At 37.3% G+C, this 11,185-nt stretch overlaps 1 protein-coding gene across 1 annotated transcript; it reads right to left on the reverse strand.

The window, feature by feature from the left end:
* Positions 1-359: 359 nt before the first annotated feature.
* LOC131680126 (sterol regulatory element-binding protein cleavage-activating protein-like) lies at positions 360-3,023 on the reverse strand. Its single transcript, XM_058960850.1, has 5 exons — positions 2,045-3,023; positions 1,813-1,985; positions 1,307-1,662; positions 1,040-1,242; positions 360-617 (listed from the first exon to the last, which is right to left on the reverse strand). The coding sequence occupies exons 3-5, from the start codon at positions 1,548-1,550 to the stop codon at positions 360-362; spliced, it is 705 nt and encodes a 234-aa protein (XP_058816833.1). The 5' UTR covers positions 1,551-1,662; positions 1,813-1,985; positions 2,045-3,023.
* Between the last annotated feature and the right edge of the window lie 8,162 nt (positions 3,024-11,185).

Raw genomic sequence — 11,185 nt, forward strand, 5'->3', positions numbered from 1 at the left:
ATCCCATAACACATGGGACAGTATGGCGACCATACAGCTGCAACAGCGAATTTAGCATTGACATCAATATAACCAGGTTGGTTGCAAGCAGAAAGAACAATACTAGCTGGGCTGCTAGCTGTTTGTGCTACTAATAACACTTGCAGTCTGTCAAATTAACATCATTCTACGATCTAGCTTCAATGACGATGGAATATAGCCGAATCCAAAGCCTAACCCATCAGCGCATTTGATCACGTAATGGATATTATAAACTCTGAAAGAAAGAAATTTTATTGTTGTCTGTTGTTGAGGTTAGAACTTGTATACTATTGTGAGAATGGTTCTCAGCAACTATCCTTCCAAATCAAAAACTCGTGCTAGCAATGGCTTCGTTCAGAAGCTGCTGCTGTACATTTGTTTTCGTTAGCTGGTCGATTACGATTCCCCCGACCGAACCACTTTTCCGACGCAACAAGAGGGAAACGAACGATTCTCATTTGATTTCCGTAGTCACAAATTACCAAACCATTGTCAGGTAGCATAATATTCGGACTTAGCTGTGAATTGGAACAGTCAAGCCTGACTTCCCGAGTTACATCTTTAGTATTGTCGTCCCATACGACTAGTGAACCCAAATGTGATGAGATTAGTTTGAAAATTTTTCTACGAAAGTTATCTTCGACTAACCTCCCGAACAGAAAGTAATATCGAAGTCGATCGTAGAAACGTTGAATTTACAACAGTTTTATTTGTTAACAACTTTTGTTGTAACATCAATATACTTATGATGCAGTCCTTCAGGCCTCCAAAATCTACAACGGAAAAACAATGCAAATCGATGTTTTTAATTTCAGAATGTATGGGAAAAGATCAATTTTTACATCCTTTAACGACCCCCCTTTTTCCATGTAAAAATCGGGTTTACAATGAAATTGGATGTAGAAACAACAAATGTGATTATATTTCTATTGTAAATTTTCCAGAATAACATTGTTTTTCGTTGTAATATAACAATAAAAACTGCTGTAATACTGTTATGCATTTCTATTCGGGCTGGCTTTCCAGTCACGAGAAGGGACGGCGTCAGCATCACAAGCGATGAATATGCATGACTGACGGTCATGGTGTTGAACGGCTGACCCTGAAATCTATCCCAGAACCGTATTCGTTCGTTCAGTCCGAACGATATTGCGTAACTCGGGGAACACGCAAGTGCGACGATTGAGTCGTCATGGGCTTCAATTTTGTACATACAGGCACCTATAAATAATCAATCAATTTAATTATGCAGATTTAGGCCATACCGTAAATTTGGCTGACATACCCCGTATCAAGTCCCACACACATAGCACACCATCCTGGCAACCAGATGCGCCAATCTCGGCTTGCCACTGGTCTATGAAAATACATGTGATAGGACCGCAATGGCCTTTTAGGGTGAACTGCAATAGGTGGCTATCGAGCCGGAACACGTTAACAGTGTGGCCCTGGCTGCCAGTAATGGTTGTACCGCCTGCCACTTCCAAACATGTCGCCGGTGACCCTGCTGGTGAAACTCCAGGATACATCGAAGCTCCTCCTCGGATGCGTGATGTTGAGCTGACAACGCTGTGGACGGATTTGAGCCGGCGGATTGCCGAAATAAACTAAAGCTTCCTGCCGAACCGCTGCGTACGTGGGCTAAAAAGAATAAGAATTAAGGCACTTGATGACATACTCATTACAGACTGAAAATTAAATGACTTAGAATATACAGTGTTTTAAAAAAACAAGTAAAATCTGTCTGTGCCCTAGGTGAGCTTAAAAAATTGCTTGAAACATAGAACTTACTTCGCTCATATGCAGACGTAAATCCCCAATCGATCTGACAACCTTACGTGTGTGTACGTTTCCAGTCTCAGAAAATCGATTCGTTCACTCAACCGTGCGACTATCACTTTGTCACCGGCGAGATTTATGTTAGTTACCCCATTGTTGTGGGTGTTTTCGGTTTTATATATATCCTGCAATGAAACGTCCGTCAATAGTTGTAATAAAAAACAAATGACTCCAAACAATTTACCTTGAAGTTACCAGTCGTTCCCTACCAGAACTTTAACCGCCCATCTGCACACCCAATCTCTATGAGATCATCAAAAAAGTCCAGATACCAGATCGGCGAAGTCTGGTAACATTTCTTCCGCGCTGAACTTCCTCCTCCAGGTGGCTGAAAACATTCCCCAGCGCTCATCTGCTCTCGGGGTGGGATGAAGCCGTATGATTGGACTTACTCTGACCGCTGCTACATCATAGCCCTTGGTCGAATTATTCCACAAAAACCGAATTCGCAGATCCGCACAAAACCTTTTGGGCATACACGATTATCATTTGTGAAATGTTTCTCCAACTGGACGGTAAAATTAAACCATTCTGGGTTAATATTTTCCTGCATCTCATTCTGATGATTGTGCCTGGTAAAGTTAAACTGTAATTTTCTCTTCAGTTTGAAAGTAAAACTGGTCGGCGAACTCTCTGGAAACGGGAGACAGCTGATGTTTTTGGATTCCTTGGCAGGATGAAACACATCAGATAGGTAGAGAAAACAGAAAAAAAAAAAACAAAAAATATGTCATCGATGTTTTAAGAGCACTTTTCACTTTAGAGCTGCGTTGTCAGATGGTTTTGTATAACAGGTTTGTTCTAGTATACAGAAGTTGCTCCGGAGCAAACAGAAGCAAAAAATACTTCTTTTTTACTCCGGTTGGCTACCGGAAGTAGAAAAAAGAGAAGAGAACATAGGAACGATTTTCTCTCTGTTTGCTCCGGAGTACTTCCACTTTCTACTGGTACTGGAACAAATCTAATCTCGGTATAGTTCTAAATAAAAAATAGGTATTTATCGGTGTGAAGATGTAACCAAAAGTTACCTGCAAATTATTGGTATTAAATTATAGATCATTCTAATGTTATGTAATCAAACCTACCGAGCTCAATCAATTTCAGAATCGGTTGTTGAGCTTCATTTGAAATTTTGATAGTAACCTGGCAGATTGCTGAATCAATTTCCGGATGATTTGATGTGGAAAGGTGAAGACGTTTTCTAAAAATGCCCATACGTAATATTAGTTGATCTTATTATATGAAAATCGTGATTTTTTGGTAAGAAAAAAGAAATCGGTATTTTTAGTAACTTTATTGGTATTGAAATTAAAAATCGGTTTAAATGTCGATAAATCGGTATATTCTGCAACACTGTTTTGGGGTTCATCTACGTCAAAACAATGTTTTTGACAAATTGGAATGAACTCTTGGAGTTCATACCCAGTAAACGAAACGGCGAATAGCCAGATTAAAACAGATGCCGGCTAGCTGGAACTATGTTATAGGCTACCCGCCGTAACTTAATTTCATATTCCCCACACGAAGTTTATCCAAATGGTGAAAAAGTATGGAGAATCGGGGTAAAATAGGACAGGGGAATACAGAGTAAAATGGGCAGCTCGAAGAATTTTTGATTTTTTCAATAGTTAGAGACACCAAATTAACGTGACAGTATTCAGAATTGATCCAGCGATGAAAACGAAAGCTGTTCTGCATATAAAATTTTTTGACGAGAAAGGTCTATTGGTGATTGCTACTATTTTTGCCGGAAATTTCTTATAATATTGTTCGTCATAAATTCTAATGCTTCTATGTTTGCGAGTCTATGCCACTCGTTTGTGCTAAACCAGGGAAAAAAATCGAAATCATTTTCAGAATTTTATCCTGAATCCTTTGAAGCGTTTTCTTCATAGTAGCACAACAATTTGCCCAAATTAGTACTGCATATAGCATTGTAGGTTTAACAATATGTTAAATATTTTGTTCTTTAGGCAGAGCCTAGAATTCCTGTTTATAAGAGGTATAAACATTTTATGTATTTGTTGCATTTTGTTTGGATTCTTTCAATGTGATCCTTAACCCTCTAGAATGTTTGAGTGCATCGTATTGAAAATACCCACGTATTTTGAATATAATAGACCTTTCTCGTCAAAAAATTTTATATGCTAGGATGCTTTTTTTTATCCCCGATGCGTTACTACCTATTGCCGCGATGATTTGGTACCTCTAACTATTGAAAAAATCAAAATAGTGCGAGCTGCTCATTTAACTTCATATTCTGAATACCTATCTTGCCTTGTTTTCCCGTATTTTTACACCATTTGGATGAATTTCCTGTGGGGAATACTAAAAGGATGCCAGATCTGCATATATATATATATATATATATATATATATATATATATATATATATATATATATATATATATATATATATATATATATATATATATATATATATATATATATATATATATATATATATATATATATATATATATATATATATATATATATATATATATATATATATATATATATATATATATATATATATATATATATATATATATATATATATATATATATATATATATCTGCAGATTTTGCATTTTCGTTGCAGATCTTTTGCAGATCACAAATATTTAGCAGAACAAAGCTTATGTTAGCCAATTTACACCAGCCTTCAACATTTTTGATCATTTAAAATATCAACATACTACATTTCTATGTCAAATTTATTGTAGATTTTTGTGGCAATCTGCAGTCTCTTATATTTCTAGATAAACATATGATTACGGCTTAAAAGCCAACTGTCAAAGTTCTCTTTGGAAGGAAATTCCGGACAAACCGTTATTCGCCAATCACAGATCTTGGTAGCAAACTAAAGAGAAAAGTTCTCTTTCGTTAACTGTTATAAACTGTGTTAACTGTTATAAACTGTGTTTAGCCAGTAACGATTTGTCCGGAATTTCCTTTTAAAAAGAATTTTGACAGTTGGCTTTTAAGCCGTAATCATATGTTTGTCGAGATTTGTGCTGCAGGCTATTGGCTAAATAGAGTTGGCATCACTGATGCTGAAATGATTCATTCATATACCTGTCAAAAGCATAGAACATTGTATGAAAATGTATAACCTCACTTTTCTGACAGTTCAGAGAGCGTGTTCACCTAAGACTTGTTTACTTGGACTTTTAAAATTTACATTACTTGAGTGAATAGGGGAAAGTGAGGCAATATCGCCATGTGGGGCGAGTTGAGCACCCCCGTTTTCCAAAAATCTATGAACAATTTTCGATTTTTTTGTTTGCACGAATGCTCCGTCAACCACCATTAGATGGTGTAATACTTCAATTGCGACAAAAAAACAAATCCTAAAGCACAAAAAATACAAAAATCTGATGGGATGTCAAAAAACTGAAAATGTTATTAGATTCAAGCTATATGAAATAAGCATTCGCATGGCGTATGTGTGCGGTAATCGAAAAATGCAAACATCTTCGGAATATTTAACGTCTTTCTATGTATTTCAAACCTAAAAATAATTTAACAAGACTTTGTAGTTCCCTCAAAAAAAAAAAAAATTGCGAAAATAGCCCTACGGCATGGGGCAAAATGAGCAGCACACAAATCTCATATGAGTTCATGCATTAAATTCCGAAATGTTATCCATATGTAAACGTTTTATACCTGAAGCTACTACGAACGATGAATAATAATATTTGCTTGAGAAAATTACTGGCAAAAATATGATTTAAACAAAATGGAAATTTGATTCTAATAGTTACGAAAATGATGTTAAAAAGCTATAAGATGAATTTCATAGGCAACTAAATGTCACTAAATCAATGGAAAATATGATTCCTAATAATTATAAGTGAAATAAATATAATATTTTGCGACATGATCATATTGCCCCTTAAGATTGCTCATATTGCCCCACAAGCTTTTTACCAAGCCAAAAATCGATCATTACAAAAAACGACTATTTTCAAAGATTTTTAATTTTCTTCAGCATGTTTAGTAACTGCGTGTGAAGAATATGTTTTACCGTACCAGTAGAGGGCAATTTGGGATTATTTGTATGTTTCGCTGCAGATATATTTGCCTTCAACCTTATGGTGCTTATATTGCCTCACTTTCCCCTACGTTTGATGCTCTTTAGCGGACCCTAGACGTGCAGAAATATTGTCAATTAATCGATTATTGCTCAATACATTGATCGTGTAATGGTATCTTGAGAATATTGATCATGTAGAAATCAAATGGGATTGACGTATTGAAGCAGTCTTCACAATATTTTTATTGGCAATATTCTTGTCTCGTGTAGGGTCCGCTTTTGAAAAAATATCAACTCAAGAGGGATGAGAATTGGAACATTGGGAACCTGGTTCATACATTGACCAATCAGCGCTGGATGGAAAAGTCGGTGACATATGCTGAATCATAAGATCAAGCATTGGGCTATAAAACGATTGCTTTCTGGATGATAGATAAAGATTTGTACACATTTTTTGATCGTGGGTTAAGTCCTAACAAGATGATTCGACTGATTATTCATTTTTAGGTGGTGAAGTTTTCCTGAACTTTATAGGTAACCAATTCGGTCGATGATAAGTTGTTGAAATGATTTTGATCGTGCCATGCACCATACCGAAGAGCGTTTCCATTGGTCAGAATGCCTACCAGCATATGTTAGCTGCTAACATGAGGACGTTTTTGATTTTCGCATCGGCGGTGTTTCTGGCCAAGTCCAGGACTTTGTAATAGTCTTTGTGAACTGATATTTGTAATAACTTAGAGTTCTTTACTTAGCGTCAGGATACGCGGAACCGCTGCTAGCTTTCGAAAGCCAATTCCTAGCTGCTGCTATCAGTCTCTCTCTCTCTCTCTCTCTCTCTCTCTCTCTCTCTCTCTCTCTCTCTCTCTCTCTCTCTCGACTGAGGACTACAATTTCGGTCGACTAAATTATGCTATGAAAATCAATTCATTGTAAGGAATTACGCTGCGTTCCGTGGTGATTATGTGTGTGGATTCACTTCGGCAGTCAGACCTTAAGGGTAATTTTGCTATCTTATTCTGCGGAATAAATCATCTGCCTAAAGCCTCTACGTTATACTATGGTCGCTTAAAACACGCCCTGCTATTTAATCTTGTAGCTCTCGGGAAGTTAGTCCTGGCACTCTTCTTGACTATTGCTGGCACTATACCGCCTTGGCGAGAGCGACAATTGCTCACTCGACAGGCAGTGAGTACAAGAACTCTGCTACTACCTGCCTGAACCCCTCGTTAAAACCTTCGTCCTGCCAGAGTGTTAGCCTCATCCGATACCGGAGCGTATTGCTGAACCGAATCAATCTGCTACTGGCACTGCTTCCTTGGAATCGGAATCGCTGAATATTCTCGTTAGGCGAATGTCCAACGGCGTGGCCGAAGGCAAACCGATTGCAGCAACACCACCAGCCGTAGCTGACATTTCAGCTTTAAATCCAAGTCCCTGTCATTGACATAGCGACAGACGAGTGCGGTGCAGGCTGGACCATCGGTTGACTCGGTGCCGGACGGGGCGAAACAGCTGCAACTGGAGCGGACATAGAATGGGATGTAAAGGTCATCGCCAATTCTCTGCGACTAACATTGTTATTCAGCAAAAAAAAACAAACAGAAATTGATCGCAATAACGAAAAACCTGTTTTAATCCACCTAATGGTGTAATTGTGCCTTTCTCATTTATCCAATAGCAAGTTACTTTCAATATATTTGTGAAAATGTCTATTACATTCTTATTACACTTTGCACATATTTACAAGGGCACGAATGCGTCGAACCTGATGCGTAACATGTTGACGATGACGTCCTTGGAACAAATATATAATATTTAATAAATCAGTATGAATTAAATGTTGTCTTCGTATAACATATTTTGGAATGCAGTGGGAGGGGAAAGGGATTATACCTGTAAAAGAGGATGTGAGAGAGGCCTAGTGGGTGAAAATGAATTCAGAATATGCCCGGTACCTTAGTTCGGTTTAAATTCCTATGCAACCGTAGTAACTCCGGAATCAAAAGTCAGATCTGAATGAAATTCAATAGCAGTCAATGGGTGTGTTGTATTTATTATTTGAAATCAAGTTTGTAAAAATTTGTTAGGAATTTGCTGAGAAATAGGTGTGATATTATCATCAGAGCCTAAAATTCTCATACCTGAACGACGAAATTCAGAGAATTGATTTTCGTCCTTTTCCTGCCTCATTCGTCTCTAACTGCATGAAAAAATAAAACAATAAAGGCGATGTCCCTTCCTCTCTCGATTCTATGAAAACGAGTAGCAGCAGCGACTTTCGTTTTCCTATGACAATCCGAAGTTGCAATTTCGTTTTGATGCATGGTAAGTAATTTGCGATTTTCATTCATTAAATGAAATTAATGCAATGTGCATCTAATAATGCAACTAGAACATAGTTAAAATAAAAAATATGCACACCGATCAGGCTTCCGCCTTACAATACCATCATTAGCTCGCAAATCTACAGAATCGAGCATCGTCAAATAAATATCATTGCTACCCGACTAGGAGAAAATACCTGGCCAATAACCCGAGCATCCTATTTGCTGGTATCATACCAAAACCTGGTATTAATTGATTATTAAGACCTCATTGAGGTATTAAGCTGGTATTGAAGAAACATTCTTCAATACCTGCTTAATACCTCAATAAGGTATAATACTTTATTTTAGTATTATTTATGTATTCCAGTTATTTTTACAAATACCAAGTCAATACCTTAAAAAATACCTCCATAGAGTGAATTTTGTTACTGGAAGGTTGAAAAGGTTTTGTTATTATTTAGGTATTATAATAACTCGTTTCATTATCAAGTAGTTATTCGTAGTACATGTTTCAGTTATTATTTCAAGTATTTTACCTCTTATGCAAGGCTCCTCAATACCTTATTGTGGTGTTCATTATTGGGTACAGTATACCTGATTTTGGTATTCTGAAGCTATTTTCTTCTGCTTGGGTAGTGTATGTTCGTTTCCCCAGCAGTCAATATCGAATGTACCAATATCATTCTGAATCTCAAAGCGAAAACGAGCGTGTGGAGAGAATAATGAAAACGCTCTGCTACATGCTTGCTTTGTCCTAGCATGTTGTCTCATTTTCGATTTCGCAAAGTGCTAGTGGTATGGAAAGAAGCTTCGTTCTTTCGTCATTTTCGCCTGATTTTGGCAAATGAAAAAAACATTTTCCGACTCTGATTATCATACGAACTTTGATAGTTACCCGAGAGTATCAAGAACCGTCATAGGTGACCAATATTTTTTTTGTTTTGATTATAAAAGTTTTAACCTTAGGGTCATTCGCCTCTTTGTCGGGTTGGAGAAATCTCTTTAGAGAAATCTCTAACCCTATATGCGAGGTTGGGAATGCTATCTCCACCCCTTAAGTGGTGGCCAATATGGTCAAAACTACTTTGATTGGTCTTTAGGGATGTAGGCCCACGAATCCAAGTAATGTTAAATCCGTTTCAATATGTATTGCATCATTTTGACATCTTCATGTTGTAAATTTATAACAGAGCCGTAGCAATCCTATTTTGCGTGAGGGGGCAAATTTTTTGATTAAACTTAACGTATATTTAAAGCAAGGGTCGGGAAGAAAAATTATTTTTAATATTTAGAGCCACAGTACTCAAGACGATACTGACTCCTGCGGTAGAACACAAGAGGTTACGTCGTCAGCAAACTCTAAGCTTGCTCATATGACCTTTTCCACGCTGTTCTAAACTTTCTTCCTTCATCGTCTCGCTCGTTACAAGATAAAAACAAAAAATTGATTCACTATTAGTCGTTAAGAAAAAGGAAAAAAGAGAATCGTTGCTAGAATCCCTTGGTCGGCAGCTACTAAGTGATTTGGTATTTAATGTGGATGATGCGGTTGCACAATGTCGCGACACGGATCTAATGTCGCGGGCCAAGATCCCGACGCTGCAGTATTCTTTTAAGCAGAGGTGGGTAAGAAAACCAGCCGGTACGTATATTCACTGGTATGGTCCCTAAAATCTCAACACGTGTAAACGAGTGATGCACATCGTATTCGGTTTGGATTTCGTTCACACGGCAAACGAAAGAAAAACCTCCACCGTGTCTCAGTTTATAAAACCAAACCGAGCCACTCAGCACCGTTTACATGTGTGTACGAATTTCAACTTGTGTTGATGTATTCTCAGAAGCGGTTTCGGTTTGGCTTTAGAAAACCGAGCCTGGTTTTTTTTCTGTACACGGTGCTTTGATTGAAAGAAGAAGCAGTAAATTCGTCTGCAGTGCTGCCGAATAGACAACTGAGTTCAATTAGTTGTTGAGAGTCAATGGGGTAATATCGAAACGGCTGGTTCTGAGCAGTTGTTAAAAATTCAACAAATGATGTTTGTTTCAATGCTGAACCATAAAATGTAGATATGATTGATTTGGCAAAGTTGTCTAGAGCATACAAATTGATGTTAATGTCAAAATGTTTAAATTGAAATTAAAGAAAACAATGCAATCAGCGATGTCAATAAAATAATAAAACCTGTTTTAATCCACCTAGAGGTGCAATTGTGCCTTTCTCATTTCTACAAACTATGATTTAATAGCTGGTTCGTACAATATAACATTATGGAAATGTCTTTCATTCTTATTACACTTGGTAAGTATATATAAGAGTACCTTTTTGCATTTATCGCGGTATCGGTTTGAATCGGAGTTTTCTATGTGATCGCACTCCACAACCCGTAATTCCGGAGCCGGATGCAGATGGAATTTAATATCAGTTTCCAAGAATGCAACACCTTTCATTTGAGAATAAGTTGATCAAATCGGTCTAGCCATTTTCGAGAAACCAATATAACCGTTATTCTGAATTTGGATGCTTCCGGATCCGTCGTTGGTGGCCAGTGTGGCCAAAGAGATTTTGAATAACTGTTGGCGACCTAGATCTACAAATTCAACAGTTGTGTTTACATTTTGGGAAAAAATTCACCTTTTTACATTCATCGCAGAATTCGTTAGAATCAGGATTTGCTGCGTGATCGTACTTATCACCCTGTAATTCAGGAACCAGAACTCGGATCCACACAAAATTCAACAGCAGCTGATGGACCTTTCATTTAAAATCAAGTTTGTCAAAATCGGTTCAGAAAATTCCGAGAAACCGATGTGGAATCGGTTTCTCGGAATTTTCTCGAACATAATCGAACGCCTTTGTGTATAGACGTGTTTTTACGGTCCGCAGTTAATTGTTATTTATTTATCTTTCTACCGTCGCGCGTGTGTTCAATCCTATTAAACAACGGTTATCATA

This window comes from Topomyia yanbarensis, chromosome 2 (assembly GCF_030247195.1).
Source record: "Topomyia yanbarensis strain Yona2022 chromosome 2, ASM3024719v1, whole genome shotgun sequence".
Taxonomy (NCBI): domain Eukaryota; kingdom Metazoa; phylum Arthropoda; class Insecta; order Diptera; family Culicidae; genus Topomyia; species Topomyia yanbarensis.

What these genes read in the sequence shown, in the direction of transcription:
- LOC131680126 (XM_058960850.1), bottom strand. Translation starts at nt 1,550, where the DNA reads ATGTATCCTGGAGTTTCACCAGCAGGGTCACCGGCGACATGTTTGGAA. An exon ending in TGTGTGGGACTTGATACGGG is followed by an intron (nt 1,243 to 1,306) that starts GTATGTCAGCCA and finishes GATTATTTATAG; the next exon opens with GTGCCTGTATGTACAAAATT. An exon ending in CCCTTCTCGTGACTGGAAAG is followed by an intron (nt 618 to 1,039) that starts CCAGCCCGAATA and finishes ATCTCATCACAT; the next exon opens with TTGGGTTCACTAGTCGTATG.